General features: G+C 43.9%; 2 protein-coding genes across 2 annotated transcripts in view; both read right to left on the bottom strand.

Moving 5' to 3' along the window:
• The window catches only part of LOC133381083 (zinc finger protein 91-like), a 164,079-nt gene that overhangs the window by 28,961 nt on the left and 110,272 nt on the right, over nucleotides 1–24,846 (bottom strand). The gene's annotated exons all lie outside the window — the stretch shown is intronic.
• On the bottom strand, nucleotides 1,306–23,363 carry LOC133381122 (E3 ubiquitin-protein ligase TRIM7-like). Its single transcript, XM_061619710.1, has 8 exons — nucleotides 23,327–23,363; nucleotides 22,023–22,447; nucleotides 21,633–21,732; nucleotides 20,716–20,945; nucleotides 13,490–13,512; nucleotides 12,775–12,893; nucleotides 10,155–10,187; nucleotides 1,306–2,814 (listed from the first exon to the last, which is right to left on the bottom strand). Exons 1-8 carry the CDS (start codon nucleotides 23,361–23,363, stop codon nucleotides 2,297–2,299), a joined length of 1,485 nt encoding a protein of 494 aa, XP_061475694.1. The 3' UTR covers nucleotides 1,306–2,296.

Here is a 24,846-nt window from a genome sequence, read left to right as displayed (position 1 = left end):
ACAACTTATTTTGAAGAAGAGCCAGCAAGAACAACCATGAATAATACAACTCTATTTTATTTATCTATCCCCGACACAGAAAATACTCTCCCTAAGAATGATTAAAAGAGCACTTATCAGGTCTTACAATATAAAAGTATACTTTACCAAGGCTGGGTCTCGATCTGGCAACCAAGTTAGAGAGCGAGCACCCTTACAGTCTAAAAAGCTCCTTATATACTCTTCTACCTTGTCTAAAAGCCACCTCAACATAACTTGTCACTACATACTGCTAATGATATTCCTTTAAAAAGTGGTTAATAAGACATTGGTTTCTTTTCCTAATAAGCCATCAAACCACTAAGGTTAAAAAGGTTCTGTTCCTTAGAGTGCGGTCAAGCAGTTGCTGTCATTCAAAGTTCATCTTGCGGTTCCTGCATAAAGCTAGCTTAATACTAAAAACCAGCTGTTTCCTGCTTTTCTAAAAAGTTGCTACCTCAAGCCGGACCACATTATTTCCTATTAGATCTGGAGTTTCTGGAACTGTTTTTTATATTTCTTAACACATCAACCCTTCGGATGGGGGGGGTGGGAGATGACAGTCTGGTTCGGTTAAAGGTCATGCCCAAGGTCTGATATGCTCCTGCTACATATCTTCTACATTCCAAAGCTAGGATTTGTACTGGGGAGAATCACAATAGTTCCTGGGTGTGTGCGTCTGATTAATCCATGCCTGCATCTTTTATTGGCTTATTTGTTAAAGCAGGACAAGTTCCAGACATATTTTTACCACTCTCCCTTGAGGCGTCTCAGTCCTCAAACCTTCACGCCCCCATCACAAAACACCGACAGCATTTTGGAGGGTGGGGGCTAAAACATCATTTTGTTATTTTAATTTTTTGCATATAAGTACCTCCCAGTTAACCATGTACTCTGGACGGTTCACAAATTAAAATAAATAAAATACAGTTATAATAAACTAATCAGTACAAAAGCTATACCAGCACAAAGATCAGGGTAAAACAACTGGGTGCTTCCCAGTTGGCACTGACCCGTGCGACAGGGCCTTCCTGGTAGCAGTTCCCTATTTGTTTGGTGAGATGAATCTGTCCCCCTCTCTGTGAACGTTCAGGAGGAATCTTAACACATTCCTATTTACCCAGACATTTGATGGCTGAAATATAGTGTTCCTGGCAGCCTTGAAGTTATTAGCTGTGAGAGTATGTGATAGTTTTTAGTGTTTTTAGCTTTTAAAAGTTGTTTTATATGTTTTAACTGTATTTTTAATTGTATTTTTAACACTGTGTTTGCCAACCTGAGCTCCTTATCAATTAAATAAACTATAAAAAGAAGCATACTTTCAGTAACAATAAAAACAGCACTAAAAACCAGCAAGAGAGAAAACAAAATAGTTCTAAAAATTAAAATCTATTAACCTCTAATCATGAAAAAGCCTGGGAGAAGAAAATCCACCTGGTGCCAAAATGTTTAACTTTGGGGGAACATCCCATGACCAGGGACGGACGCATCACAGAGAAGGCTCAATGGGAATTATATAGAGCAGGCATAGGCTGATGAGAGCCGGGGTCCAACAACATCTGGAGGACACCACATTGGCTATCCCTGATACACAAAATCCAACATTTAATATATAAGATTTAATGCAGCAATCCTAGACACAAATAATGGGGAGCAGGTCCCACTGAATTCAGTTAGATTTTTAACACTGAATAAGTGTGGTTATGACATGGCCTCATTTGCAGAGTGGGTTTGAAGCTGGTGCCTTACACACATTCTATCTTCTTCATCGCATCTAAGTTTTCAAAAGCAATGGGTTATATCCAACTACGTTTTATTTGGAGTAGACTTACTCACGTCCATTAGTTTCAAGGGGTCTACTCTGAGCATCATTAACATCCAATACAACTCAGGACCTTTCCGGGCTGATGTTGGTGGAGGAGAGATTATTTTCTATCAGTCAACTTCAGCTATCCAGTCGTGTGCATCTCAACAGCTGCTGGAGGTCTTGTGGAGAGACGGAGATGGAAAGAGGAAACCAGACAGAGGCTGAACCCTATTGGGGAATAGGTTTTGGGGACTACTGCCTCATCAAGAACTAAGCTACAGGATGAACTCTGGGAAAGGGAAGGAAAAAGCCAAGCCCATTTTTTGTTCTTTTTCCAGATTGTGACTGCAATGAATCCTCTCTAAGGGCCTTTGCCAAGCTGTCAAAAGTGCTCTTGGCAAATAAATCTGCGCTTTATAGATCAATCATTCTGGTCTGGAGTAAAATTTCACCTGGGCAGATTTCGTTTTCTTAAGCAATTGTGAGGTAGGTTTTATTTCTCCACAGAGAAAAGAAAGGGAGGAGGGTCTCTCCAAAGAAAGAGACTTCTGGGAATGTGTAGAGAAGGACCGTTGTATCAGCATTAGAAAAAGACACCTGCCCCCTTTCATAGTTTATAGTCACTCTGATCCTGTTCAATTGCCCACCCAGGCGCAGAACACAGTAAGCAGGGGGGTTGATGGCCCTGTAGTTACTGGCACACTTCCCCACAGCCCAGATCCCTTCCTCAGGCCTTGCGGCGCTAATGTCTTTTCTCCTCACAGACTTCCTGGCGACCCCCACAGCCCATTCTCCCTCACTTCCTACAATGACTTCCCAGAAATGCCTGCCTCCTGTGAATCCCTTACATCCCAGCACAGCAGGAAGATAGTTGAATCTCTCAGGATTGTCAAGCGGGGCTTGCCATTTGTCTTCACATCTCACGATTCTGCGGTTCTCAGACAGGAAGAGCCTGCGATTGGCTGTGTCCGGATCCAGAGTCACATTTGCTGTTTGGGATTGGGAAGAAGAGAAGAGAGGCAGAATCAACTGAAAGACAGGCACCCCAATCCAAGACACATTCCAGGAACTACATTCCCTCTCAAACTGAGAGCCAGTGTGGTACAGTGGTTAAAGTGTTGGACTAGGACCTTGGAGACTAGAGTTCAAATCACACTGGGCGACCTTGGGTCAGTCACTGCCTCTCAGCCTAACCTACCTCACAGGGTTGTTGTGGGGATTAAATTAGAAGGGGGAGAACAATGTATGCCAGTTTGAGCTCCTTGGAGAAAAAGTGGGATATAAATGCAATAATAAATAAAATAAATAAACTGATTTCCTTCCATTGCTTTCAGGACACTCCTCTCCTGCTAGACTTTCCTCTCAATAAATATCTCCCTTGTTGGTTTGTTATTTTTATTTATTTATATTGTGTCCCCCTGTCAATTAAGGCATCTTATCAAGAAGCAAAACCACCCTGAAAACATTAACTTGGGCCTTCTTAGTTAGTGAAAGGGGAGGACGGGGTAATGTTTGGGGCAAGAGAGAAGACAAAACACCCTCACACTTTGTGTGAATTGGCCATTTGGGACTTCTGGGGTGGGGGGGGCAGTTCAGGTAAGCAGGAAGCAGCCATGAAGTGTTCAGTATCCTCTCTGTAGTTAGAGTTGGAGACAATATCAGTGCAGCAGACCCTTCAGCCAATTCTGTCTTCGCTGGAGGTAGGACTGCTACTGACTGAATCAAGTGTTACATTAAACAGAGGGAAAGAAATCAGATTAGGCAACCTAGCAGATTGCCTTGCCTTGTTAATCTTCAGTTTTGTTTTCTTGAAAATATTATACTGCTACATCCAAAGTTGCTGTTCAAAAGCATGCTAAAGGCTCTTTGACAAGATACAAGATTTTGACTTTGGCAGTAGTGATTTAAGGAGAACAAATGAGCTTTAAATACACACATCTTGAATACTGAAGTAAGCTATGCAAAAACTGGACCTTCCAGTTTATAGAACATCAAGTAAAACTTGGCTGTGTTGAGTACCTGTTGGCTAGTGCCAATGCCATCACACACGTATTTCCCCCTCCCCAAACCCAGAGCAGTTTTGCAACTGCTCTTGTTTACCAATGTTTGTTTTAGCTGGTAAACAATGAAAGTGTATACATATGAAAACAAACATAATTTTACTCTATGTATATTATATCTCCATGCAGGGTCCAGTTGGAGCACCCACCAAACTCTGACCTGAGCTAGGGTCTGCACAGGGACAGAACTCATATGTGTGACTATAAAGGAATAGAAAAGAGGAGATGAAGCCATTTTTATTTTGGTGAGCTTTAACTGTGTATTTTTGGATCCTGCTGCTGCCTAGGGTTGAGAGACTGGGCCTGGCAACCAAGAGGTCTTCTGTATCTTTAAAAGTTGTGCAGGGGGAAGGGAGAATTCCACCTTTTGTTTTTTCCCATTACAGGGTTGCAAGAACACCTGCACTTGGCTGACTTTCTTTTCTCCTAAAGATACAGGATCAGTCTCAGGGATTGAACCTGGCAACTAGGGTTACCAACCGTACTCTTTTAAGAGTACATGTACTCTTTTTGAGATGGTGCAACAGCATACTCTTACTTTTCACTTATCAAAGCCAAATGTACTCTTTTTGAAATGACAAAATGATGGTAACCCTGGCAACCCTACTGCTGCCTGATTTTAATCATAGTATTTTTACCATGGTTTTTACTCTGTTAGTGTATGGAAGCTCACAGGCTGGGATCACAGGTCAGGAAAAACATTTTGTGACTCCTATGGAGAATGTTACATCTGTCTTCACTGTAAAGTGTACATATGAATTGTGCCCTTTTCTCCCTGACAAGATCATGTGTGCATGCCAGAGAAGGGAGGGGAGAAAGGGAAAGCAAGAGAGAAAGTTCAGGTACTTATTCTCTCTCTCTTCAAATCACATGTTTGTCAGACTGGCATTTTATTATGGATGTATTCTGCAACATGTTCTTGACACAATAATAGTTCATCAGTGGTGGATTTCTTCTGTTTTATTTTGTTCTGAAATGCTTCCCTGATGCTACCATATTATTGCTGTCTAGAGGGGCTACAGCACAACAGTAGTGAGACAAAAATAAACCAGAACATTTGTGGTATGAAAAGTTATGGGATTTCAGCACAAAGTTAAGGGATATGCACTGAATGAAGCAGTGAGATCACCCTAAAACTGTTGCAGCCGCAAATAGTATTGAATGACCACCTTGACAGCATAATGAGTACAAATCATCATGAATGCACAATAAAAAGGACATTGGGGGCACAGATTATGAAAGATTGGACAAGGACATAAGGGTAGGTTAGATATCTGTCTTCACAAGCAATGTCACTTGATTTTTCCATTTTTCCCCAGGTAGAAATTATACCACCGTTCAAAAATCATAGCTCTCCTGCTATCATGGACAACGATGGTCTCGGGGAAGGAGAGCATCCAGCTGAGGAAGAGGGAAACAATCCCTTAGAAGGGACCCATTCCTTGGGGGATGAGCAGCTATCCTCTCGTGCCGAGGATATATCTCCAGGGGCTGGAGGGATCCTTGTAGTGGGTGATTCGATCATTAGGAACATAGACAGTGGGGTGTGTGATGGGCGTGTAGACCGCAAGGTGTTTTGCCTGCCTGGTGCGAAGGTTGCGGATATCGCCCGTCGTTTAGATAGTTTGGTAGACAGTGCTGGGAAGGAGTCAGTGGTCGTGGTGCACGTTGGCACCAACGACATGGGGAAATGCAGCCATGAGGTCCTGGAAGCAAAATTTAGGTTGCTAGGTAGGATGCTGAAAGCCAGGACCTCCAAGGTGGCTTTCTCTGAAATGCTACCGGTTCCACGCGCAGGACCAGCCAGACAGGCCCAGCTTTGCAGTCTCAATGCGTGGATGAGACGATGGTGTCGGGTGGAAGGGTTTGGATTTGTTAGGCACTGGGGAACATTTTGGGACAAGCCGGGCCTGTACAAAAGGGATGGGCTCCACTTGAACCAGAATGGAACCAGACTGCTGGCACTTAAAATTAAAAAGGTGGCAGAGCAGCTTTTAAACTGACTGAGGGGGGAAACCCGACAGGAGCTGAGAAAGGTCCGGTTCGGAATAAACCTCCCCCCTGGGATAAAAACCAAAGAAATGATGAAATTTTAAAAGGGGTAGGCCTAGAAGTAGGCATTGTGAGAGCAGGGGCACAGGATATAAATTCAGAAGAGCAAAATTACCACAGGCCTAACCACAAGTGCCAAAGACACTTGAAGAGAGACACTGCTTACAAGTGCCTGTACGCTAATGCTAGGAGCCTGCGAACCAAGATGGGAGAACTGGAGTGCTTGGTCTTAGAGGAGAGCATTGATATAGTGAGCATAACGGAGACCTGGTGGAATGGAGAAAACCAGTGGGATATGGTTATCCCTGGATATAAACTATATCGGAAGGACAGGGAAGGACGTATTGGTGGCGGAGTCGCTCTATACGTGAAAGAAGGCATTGAATCCAGCAAGCTCGAAACCCCAAAAGAGGCAGACTCCTCCACAGAATCGTTGTGGGTGGTGATACCATGCCCCAGGAGGGACTTAATACTGGGAACGATCTATCGTCCCCCTGATCAAAATGCTCAGGGAGACCTGGAGATGAGATATGAAATTGAGGAAGCATCCAAACTAGGAAATGTGGTAGTAATGGGTGACTTCAACTACCCGGACATAGACTGGCTGCATATGTGTTCCAGTCATGACAAAGAAGCAAAGTTTCTAGATATTCTAAATGACTATTCCCTAGACCAGTTGGTCATGGAACCGACCAGAGGGACGGCAACCCTGGACTTAATCCTCAGTGGGGACCGGGACCTGGTGCAAGATGTAAGTGTTGTTGAACCGATTGGGAGCAGTGACCACAGTGCTATTAAATTAAACATACATGTAACTGGCCAATTGCCAAGAAAATCCAACACAGTCACATTTGACTTCAAAAGAGGAAACTTCACAAAAATGAGGGGATTGGTAAAAAGAAAGCTGAAAAACAAAGTCCAGAGGGTCACATCACTCGAAAATGCTTGGAAGTTGTTTAAAAACACTATATTAGAAGCTCAACTGGAGTGCATACCGCAGACCAGAAAAGGTACCGCCAGGGCCAAGAAGATGCCAGCATGGTTAACGAGCAAAGTCAAGGAAGCTCTTAGAGGCAAAAAGTCTTCCTTCAAAAAATGGAAGTCTTGTCCGAATGAAGAAAATAAAAAAGAACACAAACTCTGGCAAAAGAAATGCAAGAAGACAATAAGGGATGCTAAAAAAGAATATGAGGAGCACATTGCTAAGAACATAAAAACCAACAACAAAAAATTCTATAAATACATTCAAAGCAGGAGACCATCTAGGGAGACAATTGGACCCTTGGATGATAAGGGAGTCAAAGGTGTCCTAAAGAACGATAAGGAGATTGCAGAGAAGCTAAATGAATTCTTTGCATCTGTCTTCACAGTGGAAGATATAGGGCAGATCCCTGAACCTGAACTAACATTTGCAGGAAGGGATTCTGAGGAACTGAGACAAATAGTGGTAACGAGAGAGGAAGTTCTAAGCTTAATGGACAATATAAAAACTGACAAATCACTGGGCCCGGATGGCATCCACCCGAGAGTTCTCAAAGAACTCAAAGGTGAAATTGCTGATCTGCTAACTAAAATATGTAACTTGTCCCTTGGGTCCTCCTCCGTGCCTGAGGACTGGAAAGTGGCAAATGTAACGCCAATCTTCAAAAAGGGATCCAGAGGGGATCCCGGAAATTACAGGCCAGTTAGCTTAACTTCTGTCCCTGGAAAACTGGTAGAAAGTATTATTAAAGCTAGATTAACTAAGCACATAGAAGAACAAGCCTTGCTGAAGCACAGCCAGCATGGCTTCTGCAAGGGAAAGTCCTGTCTCAGTAACCTATTAGAATTCTTGGAGAGTGTCAACAAGCATATAGATAGAGGTGATCCAGTGGACATAGTGTACTTAGACTTTCAAAAAGCGTTTGACAAGGTACCTCACCAAAGGCTTCTGAGGAAGCTTAGCAGTCATGGAATAAGAGGAGAGGTCCTCTTGTGGATAAGAAATTGGTTAAGAAGCAGAAAGCAGAGAGTAGGAATAAACGGACAGTTCTCCCAATGGAGGGCTGTAGAAAGTGGAGTCCCTCAAGGATCGGTATTGGGACCTGTACTTTTCAACTTGTTCATTAATGACCTAGAATTAGGAGTGAGCAGTGAAGTGGCCAAGTTTGCTGATGACACTAAATTGTTCAGGGATGTTAAAACAAAAAGGGATTGCGAAGAGCTCCAAAAAGACCTCTCCAAACTGAGTGAAAGGGCAGAAAAATGGCAAATGCAATTCAATATAAACAAGTGTAAAATTATGCATATTGGAGCAAAAAATCTTAATTTCACATACACGCTCATGGGGTCTGAACTGGCGGTGACCGACCAGGAGAGAGACCTCAGGGTTGTAGTGGACAGCACGATGAAAATGTCGACCCAGTGTGCGGCAGCTGTGAAAAAGGCAAATTCCATGCTAGCGATAATTAGGAAAGGTATTGAAAATAAAACAGCCGATATCATAATGCCATTGTATAAATCTATGGTGCGGCCGCATTTGGAATACTGTGTACAGTTCTGGTCGCCTCATCTCAAAAAGGATGTTATAGAGTTGGAAAAGGTTCAGAAGAGGGCAACCAGAATGATCAAGGGGATGGAGCGACTCCCTTACGAGGAAAGGTTGCAGCATTTGGGGCTTTTGAGTTTAGAGAAAAGGCGGGTCAGAGGAGACATGATAGAAGTGTATAAAATTATGCATGGCATTGAGAAAGTGGATAGAGAAAAGTTCTTCTCCCTCTCTCATAATACTAGAACTCGTGGACATTCAAAGAAGCTGAATGTTGGAAGATTCAGGACAGACAAAAGGAAGTACTTCTTTACTCAGCGCATAGTTAAACTATGGAATTTGCTCCCACAAGATGCAGTAATGGCCACCAGCTTGGATGGCTTTAAAAGAAGATTAGACAAATTCATGGAGGACAGGGCCATCAATGGCTACTAGCCATGATGGCTGTGCTGTGCCACCCTAGTCAGAGGCAGCATGCTTCTGAAAACCAGTTGCCGGAAGCCTCAGGAGGGGAGAGTGTTCTTGCACTCGGGTCCTGCTTGCGGGCTTCCCCCAGGCACCTGGTTGGCCATTGTGAGAACAGGATGCTGGACTAGATGGGCCACTGGCCTGATCCAGCAGGCTCTTCTTATGTTCTTTTGTTCTTAAAAATAGAGAAATCTGGAAGGCAGATGCAGAAGTACTATTTAGGGAAAGAAAGACATGGTCTTCTATGCCTTACATCTGGAGAATTCTGCTCTTTCCACTTTCCACGTCTTGTGAAAATATTGGATGGAAAGATCTTGAAGTGCTTTTGCTCAATGGCAGACCGCCTCTTTGTAAGAGAATTGCTTGCAAAAGAAAAAGCTGGATTTTGCCGCTTCCAGATTTACAAGAAGTGAGAGAAGACAAAGTACACAAAATAAACTAGACAACTTCTGGGTATGGTGAGTGGAAAAACACAGGCTAGCAGCAGGGAACATGCTGACCACAAGAACAGGGAACACACACAGACAGAGATGATCTTAGGGGGTGGTCCAGGTGACACATGTATTTGTGTTGAACCAATAAGATAGCTAGAAATTCACCTCATTGGTCATGTTACAGTGGGTTTGGCAAAGGCAATCAGAAAAGATATTTAATTAAGTGCAGGGGAAATAATTGGGGCCTTATCTTCAGAATCTTAGAGGTCCCACCTCCAGGGGTGTAAAATGTCTTCACAAGGGGTTTGGTCATTCTAAGATGCTCTCAATTGTGTGAGTATGTACACTGAACTAGTACTGGTAACCTTTAACCCTATTAATTCTGTATGAGGACAATTCTTTTTATAATAAATTCTTTAATTCTTTAATCTATTTGTGGTGTCCCAATGGTTCTCTTCAAATGGCTAGCCCACCCTCATGAGCCTAGACTGTGATAGCTGAAGGACTATCTGCAGTCACATTTTATAATTAAATTGGGATCACACCATTATTATTATTATTGTTGTTGTTGTTGTTATTTATTACCTGCCCTTCACCCAAAGGTTCCTGGCCTCAGCATCTGTGCATTCATTGTACATATGAGGATCCAAACATCACTATCAGGCTATTCACTCTTAACTAGAGTTAAGCTATTGATGGTTCCAAAGTCTGCAGGTCAGACTGTTTAACCCCAATGAAATACCAGTCCTTGTCCCTCCAGTGAATTTGGTCCTTCATTGGAAATGTACCTTTCTGAAGCTGTTCTCCGAATAACACAGTATCTGAGGAAGCAAAAAGATACAAAGCTTAAGCACCACACTGTTTTACCTAAAAGAAATCCTGTTACAAAAATAGCACATCATACCAGAGTATCGGCTGTTTCTTTACTTCAAGTAAGAGATTAAGTAGTAGAACAGATAATTAGAAACAAGCAAATCATATGAAGAACAGATTGAAATAACTAAAAATGTAAAACTTGGAAATGGTAAACTACATGAGAAAAAAGCAGAATAAAATAATTTAACACCCATCACTGAAATTGGGGTCTATAGTGGAGGATTGATGGGTAGGCAGTGCAATGCCAATCTTTTATTATTATTATTAATAATAATAATAAACTAAACACTCTAAAACATCTTTAAAATACTTTAAAATATATTAAAGCAAAACATCTTTTAAAACATCTTAAAACAAAACTTCTTTTAAAAAGGCTTTAAAAAATCTTAAAAAGCAATTCCAACACAGACTGGAATAAGGTTTCTACTTAAAAGATTTATGGAAAGCGAAAGGTCTTCAGTAGGTGCCAAAAAGATAACAGAGATGGTGCTTATCTAATATTCAAGGGGAGGGAATTCCAAAGGGTAGGTGCCACTACACTCTAGGTCTGCTTTTTTTGTTGTGCAGAATGGACCTCTGGATAAGATGGTATCTGCAGGAGGCCCTCACCTGCAGAGCACAGTAATCAACTGGGTATATAAGGGGTAAGGTGGTCTTTCAGGTAAAAGATCCAGAGGGGAGATGGCCGAAGCTTAACATCTGCTCCAAGTATACTGATGGGGGGGGGGGGAGAAATTGGAGCCTGAATTCTTTAACGTAATGACAAGTTACATTTTCAGAGGAAGAATCGACAAGAGCTCTCATGCAAAGAGAACTCCTGTCTCACCAAACTTTTAAAATTCTTTCAGACAATATCCACATTTAGGTACAGCATGTTTGACATTCTGCTCTTATGGGCTCACGTGAGGCTGATATCATCAAAGGCGTGGAGACTCTCAGGAGACTGCGATAGTTTCAGCACGAAATATGGCAGGTGCAGGTGGGAGTCTGAGGAGGAGACAGCTCAGGCCTTTGCTCCACTGCTGGGAGACAAGACTGAGGAGGAAGTGAAGGAGGAACTGGGTGCTTGTGATGGTGGCATGACTCTATAGTGTCATGTGGCTTAAAATTTATAGTAGAAAGAAATTCAGTTTATGTTTTGAAACATTGGGCTTAGAAAATAAGTAAGTAGCCCCCGGTGTTTAATTTCAATACGTATTAGTGATATTTATTGCTGTGACTCAAACTGGACATGTGAAGAACCTATAGATATGAAAATCTATGGGTAACTTGAACAGCCTGCGCCAGGTCTGGGAAAGCGATTTGGGCACTGAGATAGATGAGGTCACCTAGGATACGCTCTCTTCAAGACTGTCTCAGCCAGGACACAGGAGGCAGTGCTCAAAATCCTGTTCTGATGGCACTTGCCCCCGGTGAGATAGTCTAGGTTTAATTCAGCTATCTCTTTCCTGTGCTGGTGGGGTGCAGGGGTTGAGGAACCTTTCTCCAGATGTGGTGGGTGTGTCCAAAAGTTAATTTTGGGATCTTGTAATCACTGAGGTAGCCGCTATGACTGGCCAAGTCCTAATGCCTGACTCAGCAGTGGCGTTACTGATGTTAGAAAATGACTCCAACCCTCATATTATCTGCAAGGAGCTAGTCTCGCTGCTGTTGACTGACAGATTGCATGTCAGTGGGAGGAGGCCACCGGCCTTCTTCAGAGGGTAGCTAAATGAAGTCTGGGATATAACTTTAGCCAAACATCTCTCTCAGCATCACTGTGTTATTAGAAGAATCTCCAAACATGATCATTTTGATAAAATCTGGTTCCCGTTTCTGAGTTACATAAACAGGGAGGGAAGTGTACACCCTCCACCCTGGCCATACATGCTTCTTTATGGAGGAGATATCTGCATGTAGCTTAATTGGCACCTGGGGGCATGAGGGGTACTAAGTTGTTGATTGGTTCTGTACCACAAGACGACCTTGCACTATGCTCTGTACGCTTAGTGGGTTATTGTTGTTATGTTGAAAAATAAAACTTTCTGGGAGAAAACTGAACATGTGAATTCTCTCCTTGTATAAGAGTACATTTATATTTATTTATTAATCGTAGGTGTTAATAGTAAATAAAACTTATTTAAGTAAATAAAAAAAAGTTAATGCCCCTTTTTAATGCCCTTCAAAATGGGGAAACCGAAGAAGAGTTTGAGAACCTCCAAAAGGACCACTCCAGATGGGTAACAAAAAGCAAAGGAGATTCCATATAACTGTAAAACTGATACATGCTGAAAGAAAAAATCCTTATTTTGCTATACACCTAGCACAGCCAGCCTTTATTTGTAGCATCCATCATTTCACCTCCCAGAATGAAAATGTATATGGGGCATTCTGGGGAAAAGAAAATGGTGTCTTGAGCACTAAGAAGGAAGCTCTGCTGGCGCTAGCGCTGTCTGTGGCAAGAACAAAATATAATACAGTAAGAGCCTGGAATGTTCATTTTTGGACTAATGTAATACCCAGTGTAAATTCCTTGCAGCTATTCTTCATTACCTTTGATGTGCTTTATGATGCTCTCCAGAGAGAGATTTGCATCAGATAAATCCCAGATCCTCCACCTCAGCTCTGGAGGGAAAAGCACTGGACCCTCAGATGTTTTGCTTTTCTCATACCTGGTCGAGAAAGACAATGTTAACCCATTCAAATCCAGAATTCTTGAGTACAGCAAAAGAAAGGAACTGAGAGGAAGAGGAAAACCGAAGGAAGCCTAGAGGCACTGGCAGGCAAAGAGGTGAGGAGATTCTTCCTCACTAGGGACCACATAGCCAGACATCTGAAGACCAAAACAGGCACCCTATGTCTCTACTCAAATGAAGAAGCATCATCAAGTGATACTATCAAGCTCAGAGTAACTGTGCTCCAACTTCATTGCACTGCCTACATTTAAAGTTATTTGAGATGTTCTTAAGCACCTTTGGGACATTCTCTTTTAGATGTTTGAAACTACTGCAGAGTAAATGAATACAACATATAGCAGGCAGAGAACAGCCTTCAGCCATTTGTGATGGAAGAGAGGAGGCAGTGGGCTGGCCGTGATCCTTGGAGGGAGAAAAGGGGTGCTACAAGTTCAAAAGAAGGGCCCTGTTTTTATTTGTGAAATGCTGCAGGATGTGGAACCTCCTGAGGGCCATGTTCAATGTACTGCCCTCCTGGACCCTTCCCAGCTTCGTGGAGTGATGCCAATGGAAATGAGCAAGACCCCACTTACCTCTGCAAGGTGCACTTCACATCCTAGAGGAGGAAAAAAGAGAAAGAAGAATGGGTTTAACTGCCTATCACAGGCCATGTTATCAAGACCCCTCAGGCATCAGCATGGCTGCACTCGGGGACCCTGCTATCAGTCTGCCTAGCACACGCCAACCTTTTGGGAAGGGATGAGTGAATCTGCTAATTCTGGTTCTCTGTTTTTAATGTTTTCATTCTTAGGTTCAGATCTCAATATTTACACATCAGTTTGCAAGTCCTCAAGAAAATTCATCAGCATTTGAGTGTGAATTTCTCCTAATATGTGCATGTTTGTATACAATTTTGCCTAATCCACACATTTTTTGATAGGAATTTCTCCTAACAGAATGCATTTTTGCACATTACTTTCATCCATGCATACATCTGTATGCACACTTTACTCCGCTATGTGCATTTCTATACACATTATCAGGCTGGAGAATTGCACTTACATTTGGAGAAGTGCAAATTTTGAAAGATAGCCATGTTTCAGTTCACTTATTTTGCAAAGTGCTAATTTGATAGATTCATCTTTAAGCGTGGACTTGTAGTGGTTAAGGTGTTGAACTACGACCTGGGAGACCAGGGTTCGAATCCCCACACAGAAAATGAAGCCCACTGGGTGACCTTGGGTCAGTCACTGCCTCTCAGCCTCATGAAAACCCTGTTCATAGGGTCGCCATAAGTCGGAATCGACATGAAGGCAGTACATTTACATTTTGAACTGAATTTATCCCCCATCCCTAGTTTTGGGATATAACTTCTTAAAGTGAGGGGTTTCCCATGGGGGAAATCTACATAAGATTATTTATTTATTTATTTATTTATTCATTCATTCATTCATTCATTTAATCAATCAATCAATTAATTTATATTTATTACATTTATATCCCGCCCTTTTCCCCAGTAGGAGACCAGCTCATTTGTGTCCTGTCCTTCACCCTAAAGTAGCTCAGGATGGCATTGATTCAAAAGGCAAAGTGGAGCCATTTTAATAGCATGCAAAGTGATCTGCTAACATGTAATAGAGAAAACAGAAAAGCACACCAACAAAATCACTCACTTCAAAAATGTGCAGCAAAACATCTTGCATATGGAATTAAGTCTCCTGTCCAGAAGACCTAAAAACAGGCCTCTTTTTACTCACATTTTCCACATTGGTATTTCCTAAGCCACAGGCACACCTCAGAGATTCAAGCACTGACTCTGTGCCCCATCTGACAGCAGTCCATTCTGTCTAACCTCTCTCTCTTTGGTCATTATCATGGAGCTCAGTTTGGGGACAAATCTGCATGCATGGTAAAAGTGATCACCCCAGAAGCTGTGGAGTGATCAAGAATCATAGAATAGCAGAGTTGGAAGGGGCCTATAAGGCCATCAAGTCCAACCCCCTGCTCAATGCAGGAATCCAAATCAAAGCATTCCCGACAAATGGCTGTCCAGCTGCCTCTTGAATGCCTCCAGTGTTGGAGAGCCCACTGCCTCTCTAGGTAATTGGTTCCATTGTCGTATGGCTCTAACAGTTAGGACGTTTTTCCTGATGTCCAGTCGAAATCTGGCTTCCTGCAACTTGAGCCCATTATTCTGTGTCCTGCACTCTGGGATGATCGAGAAGAGATCCCAGCCCTCCTTTATGTGACAACCTTTCATGTACTTGAAGAGTGCTATCATATTTCCTCTCAGCCTTCTCTTCTCCAGGCTAAAGATGCCCAGTTCTTTCAGTCTCTCCTCATAGGACTTTGTTTCCAGTCCCCGATCATCCTTGTTGCCCTCCTCTGAACCTGTTCCAGTTTGTCTGCATCCTTCCTGAAATGCAGAGACCAGAACTGGATGCAGTATTCAAGATGAGGCCTAACCAGTGCTGAATAGAGGGGAACTAGTACTTCACACGATTTGGAAACTATACCTCTGTTAATGCAGCTTAATATAGCATTTGCCTTTTTTGCAGCCACATCACACTGTTGGCTCATATTCAGCTTGTGATCAATGACAATTCCAAGATCCCTCTCACATGTCGTATTGCTGAGCCAAGAATCCCCCATCTTATAACTGTGCGTTTGCTTTCTTTTTCTATTCGATCCTTCCTTGTCTCTTGAGGCGCAAGTGGCCTCGGTGGCAAGGAATGCGTTCTACCACCTTCGGTTGGTAGCCCAGCTACGCCCCTATCTGGACAGGGATGACCTCGCCTCAGTTGTTCATGCTCTGGTAACTTCTAGGCTGGATTACTGTAATGCGCTCTATGTAGGGCTGCCCTTGAAGACAGTTCGGAAGCTTCAGCTAGTGCAAAACACAGCAGCCAGACTGCTGACGAGGACCAGCCGGTCAGCGCATATAACACCTGTTCTGGCCCGTTTGCACTGGCTACCCATCTGTTTCCGAGCCAGATTCAAGGTGCTGGTTTTGACCTATAAAGCCTTACACGGCGTGGGACCGCAATATCTTGTGGAACGCCTCTCCCGCTATGAACCTACCCGGTCACTTCGCTAATGAGCATCTAAGGCCCCCCTCCGGGTACCAACCCATCGGGAAGCCCGGAGGACTGTTACTCGATCTAGGGCCTTTTCTGTAGTGGCCCCCGAACTGTGGAACAGCCTCCCCGAAGAAGTACGCCTGGCGCCTACGCTTCTATCTTTTCGGCGCCAGGTTAAGACCTGGCTATGCTCCCAGGCATTTTAAGCGTTTAATGTCATAACTTTAATTTTTTATTTTCTTTTGTTGTTGCTCGTGTTATTGTTTGTAGGCTGATTTTATTGTGATATTATGTATTTTAATCTTTTTGTACACCGCCCAGAGAGCCACTCGCTATGGGCGGTTTATAAATGAAACAAACAAACAAATAAATAAATAAAGTGTAGAACTTTGTATTTATGCCTGTTGAATTTCATTCTGTTGTTTTCAGCCCAATGCTCCAGCCTATCAAGGTCCCTTTGAATTTTCTTTCTGTCTTCCACGGTATTAGCTATGCCCCCCAACATTGTATCATCTGCAAATTTAATAAGCATGCTCTGTACCTTCTCATCCAAGTCGTTAATAAAAATGTTGAAGAGCACTGGGCCCAGGACCGAGCCCTGTGGTACCCCACTCGTTACTTCTGCCCAGTTTGAGGAGGAACCATTGATAAGCACTCTTTGAGTACGATTCTGGAGCCAACTGTGGATCCACCTGATAGTCATTCCATCCAGCCCACATTTAGCTAGCTTGCTAATCAGAATATCATGGGGCACTTTGTCAAAAGCTTTGCTGAAGTCGAGATATATTATGTCCACAGCATTCCCACAGTCTACAAGGGAGGTTACCCGATCAAAAAATGAGATAAGATTAGTTTGGCAGGATTTGTTCTTCATAAATCCATGTTGGCTCCTAGTAATCACTGCATTGCTTTCAAGGTGCTTACAGATTGACTGCTTTATAATATGTTCCAGAGTTTTTCCAGGGATTGATGTTAGGCTCACTGGTCTGTAGTTCCCCGGTTCCTCCTTCTTGCCCTTTTTGAAGATAGGGACAACATTAGCTCTCCTCCAGTCATCCGGCACTTCACCAGTCCTCCATAATTTCACAAAGATAATAGACAGTGGTTCTGAGAGTTGTTCAGGCAGTTCCTTCAATACTCTAGGATGCAGTTTATCGGGCTGTGGAGATTTGAACTCGTTCAAAGTGATTAGATATTCCTTGACCATTTGTCTGTCAATCTCAAGCTCCAATCCTGCCCCTTCTAGTTCATGTTCCCAGAAGGGTCATAGACCCTTTTTTGGTAGAAGACTGACCCAAAGTAGGAATTGAGCACTTCTGCCTTTTCTTTGTCATCATTTTGCCATCCTCATTGAGTAGTTGTGCCACCATTTCTTTTCTCTGTCTTTTACTATGGACATACCTGAAGAAAGCTTCAGCTCATTCTCAGCTTTAGCCTTCCTGACAGCATCCTGGCAATTCTGTGATATCTGCCTGTACTCTTCCTTTGTGGCCTGGCCTTCTTTCCATTTCCTGTATGTGTCCTTTTTTGTTTTCAGGTCATCTCTAAACTTTTTGTGAAGCCACATTGGCTTCTTCTGCTGTTTCCCCCCTTTTTTCCTTGTTGGAATTGCTTGCCTTTGAGCTTTTACAATTTCCGTTTTTAGAAACTCCCACCCATCTTGGACTCCTTTGCTCATTAGGGTGGTTTGCCATGGAACGGTACTTACAATTGTTCTGAGTTTATTAAAATCAGCTTTCCTGAAGTCCAGGGTGCGCGTATGGCTACTCTTAGCTTTTGCTTCTGTTAAAATCAAGAATTCATATATGGTGTGGTCACTTTCCCCCAGTGTTTCCGTAACTGCCACTTCATCCACCAAATCTTCTCTATTGGTTAGAATCAAGTCCAGGATAGCTGGTCCTCTGGTTGCTTCCTCCACTTTCTGTAGGAGAAAGTTAGCTCTAACACAAGTCAGAAATTTCTTGGAGGGGCTGTGTTTGGCGGAATTTGTCTCCCAACAGATATCTGGATAATTGAAATCCCCCATTACTACTACTTCATGCCTCCTCGAAACATTGGCAATTTCCTTTTCAAAAGTTACATTCTCATCTTCTTGTGGTTGGTTGGTAGTAGACTCCAAGCACCACATTCTTTTTATTACTTGCCCCATTAATTTTAATCCAGATACTCTTGGTGGAGCTACCAAGCTCATCTTCCTGTATTTCTGTGCAGGGATATATATTTTTAACATATAGCACGACTCCACCTCCCTTTTTATTCCTTCTGTTCATTTTGAACAAGTTGTATCCTTCAATTGCTTATTTCAGTCATGGGAGTCATCCCACCAAGTTTCACTTATACCTATCAAGTCGTAATTGCCCTCCTGTATTAAGAGTTCAAGTTCGTCCTGCTTGTTTCCCATGCTCTGTGCATTAGTATACAGACATTGAAGACCATGTGATCTATGGCTTGGCTTCTTTACTACATTTTTCTGAGGAATGTTACTGGGCCCTGTTAGAGCTGATCTCTCTGTTCCCATAACTATGCACAAGCCTTCATCAGTCGTTACCACCAAATGTACATCTCCCTCCCCCTCAGGATTCAGTTTAAAGCCCTCCTGATGAACTTCTCCATGCTGTGGCCAAAAACATTCTTCTCAGTCCTTGTAAGATGCAACCCATCACTTGCCAGCAGTCCATCTTCCAGGAAGCATAGCCCATGGTCCCAGAAGCCAAATCTCTCACGGCACCACCATCGTAGCCATTCATTCACACGGAGTATTTTTCTTTCCCTTTCTACTCCTCTTCTAAATATTGGAAGGATGGATGAAAAAACTATCTGGCCCCCAAAGTCCTTGAGTTTCCTCATAAACTGGCTCATAACTGAAGTCGGACTGAATACCTGTCTAGAGGGCAGAAATGTTTTTCTGTCTGGAGTGTGTGAGAAGCAGAAATGCTGATAAGGCCTTAACTGAGCTAAAATAAATATGCTAGTGCAGTGGCAGCTGGTAGCTCCATATCAGTGGGGCAGTGGAATCCCCAAAGCTGTCCAAGGTGTGGAAGCCTCTGCCCAAAATAGGCTTCAGCACCTTGGACAGCTCCTTTGAAAACCTGGAGTTCATTCCTCTTCCCCACTGACATGGAGCCACTAGCCACCGTTGCACTAGTGTAAAGAATCTATAAGATTCGTTGCTCCATATGGCTAGCAGCACTGGGTCGTGAGTCTCCCTGTGCCCCGATAGCGCTTGGGATCTCAACCCCTAAAACAATGAAAACTGTTTTTGAAGGTGCCTGTCCCGTTACCAATACAGAACTGATTTTCAGAGAGAGAAAGTGGAGTGGGAGAAAAGGACAATTCAGAATGCAGAACATGTGAAGTGTCTGTGGGGATGACAACTGCACTCACTGCACTCAGTGCTACAGTTCATTTCTTCTCCTTTAGTTAGGATTATCTTTGCTTAGCTTCAAGTTTCTCATAGAGTTTTGCTTGCTCTGAGGCCTTTGGAGCCCAGCTGCCTATTTCTACCTTAGCCAATTTTAACAGTTTCTTCCTACATGGATTCAATGTATTATTCATTCTGTACCATCTTCCTAGTAGAAAAACAACTCAGGGCAGCTCACAACATTTAAGATGACAATTTCTTAATAGAACAATATAGACTGACCAACCAAGGGAGCAGGAACAGCAGGAAAAACCAAGGATAAAAACATTATCTGCCACATATGACAAAACCCAGCCACAGTTTCCTTGCTCTCTTGCATGGCAAGTGCTATAACCTCAGAAGGAAGCAGAACCTCTTAAAATAAGTGGGATGGGTAAAATGGCAAAAGACCCAGCCGGAAAAGGCACAGAAGATCATCCTTGGTGGAAACACAGCCAGGGCCAGCTAGTACAGCATCCAGCTGGCAATAGCACTTTCTGAGAAGCCCGCAAGCAGGACAACACTGCCAAATTGGAAGGCAAACCATTAGCAAAGAGCAGAAAACATCCAATTCTATCAGCACTGAATAAGAATATATAGTCTGCAATAAAGTTAATAAGCTATCCCAGTTCTCTTGGATACTCTTGTATAGCAGACACCTGGGTAGAGGCTCCATAAATAGTACCCCTTAGTGGTGGTTCCTAGTTTGTGGAATGCCCATGCCAGCGATGTGCATCCGTCTCCTTCGTTATTGACTTTTAGGAGGAATGTTAAAACATTCCTGTTTACACTAGGCATTTGGTGGCTGTGATCACTGGCAACCCTGTGATCACTGGCTGAGAGAATGTTCTTAAACTGTTTTTAGATTTTTATTTTATTTTTAATTATTATTATTATTGATGTGTTTGCCCCCTTGGGCTCCTTTGGAAGGAAGTCCTCCCAAAGAAGCCCAGGGCAGCAAACACATCAATAATAATAATAAATAAATAAATACTACTACTACAAACAAACAAACAAACAAACAAACAAACAAATAAATAAATAAATAAGCAAGCAAGCAAGCAAGCTAGCTCTTGGCTTTCCTTTTCCGTATTTACTTTATCTGCCATAACACAGAATATGAACTGAATGAATGAATGAATGAATGAATGAAAGAAAGAAAGAAAGAAAGAAAGAAAGAAAGAAAGAAAGAAAGAAAGAAAGAAAGAAAGAAAGAAAGAAAGAAAGAAAGAGAAAAAGGAAATATGGTATTTCTTCTATAGATGGAGGCATGCAAAAGTTTGGAGTCAGCCTTGTCATCCTGGAGTGGAGCCTTGGCCTGTTTCTGCCACAGTCTCACCTGCAGGAGTTCCCCGGCTGGCTGCTGACGCTTCTCCTCCATCTCCTGGATGATGCTTTCAAGAGAGGAGAGTTCCCTGCAGACCCTGCCCAGGTGCTTCTTCCTTGTCCTTGCAATCTCCTTCTCCACCTCCTCTATCTCTTTCAGTAGACGTTTTTCCTGTTCTTCGATAAACTGGCGCAGTCTTCTGAACGCATCCACTGCCTTCTGCCTCTCTGTTTTGTTAATTCCTGCAAAAAGCAAATGGAAAAAGGAGAACAGGAGTCCAGTGTCTGGAATAAGTCAGTCTTTTCAATACTGAGGTGGGTTGTAAGAGTTCCGCAGGAAGGGCATTTCTGACTTTTCAGAGACATGAAATCAACATCCAGGGGCTAAAGCGGCCTTCTTCTGGCATTAAATTGAACATGGGGGCTGGGAGGAGAGAGCAGGGCTGAACACACACTAGCTTTGCCCTCTCTGTTGCTATTTCTGCTGCTTCCTATTTTGTGGAAAGCAACAGTCTGAAGCAAGGGGAGTTTTAAAAAAAATCTTTGTGGAGTTTCCCTGCACATTTTTGGACCTGGAATAATCAGGGTTCTGAAACCTTCAGAGAGCCTCCATGGTCCATGGACACCACACCTTCCTTACTTTAACTGGTGCCTTCCATGAGTAGGAAGGCAGCAGAAATGGTGACGGAGGAGGGCAGAGCTATTGCCCTTGTCCTTGTCCCCATCGTCCCAGCCCCACGTTGATTTTAATGCCTTAAGTGGGCTACAGTTTCCTAAAGATGAACAAGAGTGCACTTTTAGAAAGATCATTATTAACAACTGTGCATGGTAGATGGGGATGTTCCAGATAAGTGATATGCCACAAAGCTGGGCTGCCTCATGACTTGACTTGATTATTTAAATACTTTCCCCCTTTCTAATAACTGATACTTACAAGCAGCTGGTGGCTTTCCTTTTCTGAGTTTGCTTCATCTGCCATAATAATTTCTCTCCGCTTCCTCAGAATCTCCAGGCAATCACAGATCAGTTCCTAAAGAGAAAAGAGTTGCTCATGTTTGACTGACTGAGAGAGAGAATATTAGCCCCGTCCCCAAATTGTTTCAGGGCTGGATCCCTGGGTTGGCCCATGGAGGAGCTGATCTGGGGCTTCAGATTTGGGCGGGTGGGGTGTGCACAGCTCTCGCTATTTACATAACAAACAACAAGCATGTAAATAGTATTCATGCAGTCAAAGTCATGCTTAGTTTGGAAAACTCCCAAGAAGAATCCACAGCTATTCTCCACCTCCCCAAATCAAGATCCAGAATGATTTCCTCCTACCTTGTACTCTTGGAAAGCCTCTTCCCGAGGAATCACCTTGTGATTTTCATGTTCCTTGGATTTGTCACACACCAGGCAAATGGGGGCTTCATGGTCTTTGCAGAAGAGCTTCAGGGACTGGTGGTGCTTCTCGCAGACTCTCCCCTGTCCTTCCTTTTCTGTCTGAAGACTGAGCTTCCTGGTTATTTCTACAAAGTTAGCCAGATGCCGATTTGAGACGAGGTTCATTTGCTGGACTGTTGCTCGACAATGCGGGCAGGAAGCCTGTGTGCCCTGCCCCCAGCTCCAACTCAAGCAGGATCGGCAGAAATTGTGTCCACACTGGGGAATGGTCACTGGATCTTTGAAATATTCCAGGCAGATGGAACAAGTAGCTTCAGCGCAGAGATCTTGGACGAGATCCGCCGCCTCAGCCATGGCTACATCTGCTCCCACGGGTGATACAGGCCCTGGTCTCCTCTCGCTTAGACTACTGTAATGCGCTCTATGTGGGGTTACCCTTGAAGACGGTCCGGAAATTACAGCTGATACAGTATGCGGCTGCGCACTTGATTAAGAACAGCCATCGCCGTGATCATATCACCCCGGTGTTAGTAGATCTACACTGGTTACCAGTTGTCTACCGGGCCCAATTCAAGGTGTTGGTGTTGACCTTTAAAGCCCTATACGGTTCCAGCCCAGTTTATCTGAAGGAGCACCTCCAGCATCACCAATTATGCCGCCTGACAAGATCAGCCTTGTCCCCTGCGAAGGGTATGTGGCATTGAGAGGTCTGTATTCACCAGATAGTGATCTGACCATGACACAGGGTTAGATGAAATAGCCCCTATTTTCAGAGCACTTCCCTCCCCTCTCGAGACAAATACAAGGTCAAGAGCATGACCGGCTACATGGGTGGGCCCTATACTACTAAGGTGCAGTTCCCAGAAAATCATGGTTTCCATGAAATCCCGAGGGGCTCCAGTGAGGACGGTCTCGGCATGCACGTTGAAGTCCCCCAAAACCACTAGGTTAGGGGAGAGCACCCGTACAGCCGAGACCACCTCGAGCACCTCGGTCAGGGGATGTGCTGTGCAGCGGGGTGGGCGGTACATAAGCAGAATCCCTAAACTGCCCTTTGGGTCCAACCTCCAGTACATGCAATCAACAAACTTGGTCTCATGGAGAGGGGTCTGGCGAAAACCAAAGACCCTCGATAGATGACTGCCACACCCCCTCCCCGCCTACCAACCCTCGGCTGCTGTGCGTAACAGAAACCGGCTGGGCACATGGCCTCAAGCGTAGGGGCTGAGGCCTTATCCAGCCAGGTCTCTGTAATACACACCAGGTCTGCGTTCTCATCCAGGATCATATCATGGATGAGTGTTGTCTTTTGCACCACAGACCTGGCGTTACACAACAGCAGTCGAAGGTCGGATGGAGTCCTGCGTCCCCCAGTTTTCGTCTGGTGATGGACAGGCCCAGAACAGGGGATGGATATTACGCATCTATCCCTTGTTCCTCTATACTGATATGGCCTGCCACCCGCACCCTTCCAGGATCTGCAGCCTAGACTTTTAATATCATGGCTTCCCACCCTCCCCACGGTAGTTCCCTCCGGTCTGCACATACCCCCTCCTCGTCCGCCAGTCAGGCAGGCCCCCCACCCCTAGAACGGCACCAGAATGTCCCAATCCAATAGACAGTCCAATCTTTCTTCGCTGCTTTGTTGAGGTGACCCGGCCGCTGCCCTCATCCACCGCGTAAAACCAGAGAGAGCGCTGGCGGTAAACGACAGAATGTTATAAGTCCAGCTACAGTTCCCACCCGTATGCCTCAAAATACCACCACCCCATGGGTCCCAAACTGGGCGGCAGTCTCGGCCATAGCAATAGTCAGTGCTGGAAAACCAAAGCGGCGTAGTGGCAACAGCGGGCGATGACAGTCGTGTGGGGGGGTCCATTTCGCTCGCCGACTTGAGCGACGGTTCGCCGTGCAGGATGGAAAAAGCGGGCGGCGGAAAATCTCCTTTTACCTCGTCTGACGGCTCCTGGGCACCCCCGACAAGCAGCACCCGGAACAACGTGGCGTATGCGACGCTCCTGCACCTGGTGCCGCGGAGAGGAACGGCGGAGAGGAACAGCGTTGACACCATCCAAGCCGGGCGCAAAGCCGGGCGAAAAGTTTTTTCCCGTCTCCAAGGCCGTGTCGATCACCAAACGGCGAAAACAGGGTGCGTGTAGGAGTCAGATCCTGGGCAGTGTTTTGAAAACCTTCCCAATACTTGCTTTTGTGGGGGTAAAAGCATTGCTAATCCCATATCTCCAGAGTAAATCCCATTGAATTCAATAGGATTTACTTTTGAGTAGACATGGTTATGAATGTACTGAAAATCAATGGGACTTTGGAGTGAATGTAAAAAAGAATTGTGTTTGTTCACTTTCTGTCCCCCCCCCTCCAGTCCTATTTTAAAGCAAGTAGGCAGGCCTTACTTAGGTATTACAGTTTTTATTCTGTAGGAAACTAATACTGATTTTTTAAAAACTAATACTGATTTTTCTGCAATGACCAACTGGTTTGACAATAAACTATTATATGGCCTGTATGTATTTATACATCTGCAGTGCGTGTGTGTAGTCTTTCCAACAACCCTGTGAGGTAGGGTTGGAAACCAAGGCAGCTCACAACAAGAAATAAAGCCATTTAAAATCCAATAACCATAAAGCAAGAATAAACAGTTGGAAAACAGCCTAAAGAGGCATGATTCTGAATTTTGGGTTGGGTGAATGAAGTTTATTTATTAATTATTTGATTTATATCCCGCCCTTCCTCCCAGTAGGAGCCC

The sequence above is a fragment of the Rhineura floridana genome, chromosome 3, assembly GCF_030035675.1.
Source record: "Rhineura floridana isolate rRhiFlo1 chromosome 3, rRhiFlo1.hap2, whole genome shotgun sequence".
Classification (NCBI taxonomy): domain Eukaryota; kingdom Metazoa; phylum Chordata; class Lepidosauria; order Squamata; family Rhineuridae; genus Rhineura; species Rhineura floridana.
Note: the sequence above shows the minus strand (reverse complement) of the source record. Positions and strands in the feature narration are given on the sequence as shown.

Coding starts and splice junctions, on each gene's coding strand:
- LOC133381122 (XM_061619710.1), bottom strand. CDS start 23,363: ATGAGAACGCAGACCTGGTGTGTATTACAGAGACCTG. Junction 20,946..21,632: donor AAGCCACCAGCTGCTTGTAA/GTATCAGTTATT, acceptor TGCTTTTTGCAG/GAATTAACAAAACAGAGAGG. Junction 12,894..13,489: donor GTGAAGTGCACCTTGCAGAG/GTAAGTGGGGTC, acceptor TTTCTCGACCAG/GTATGAGAAAAGCAAAACAT.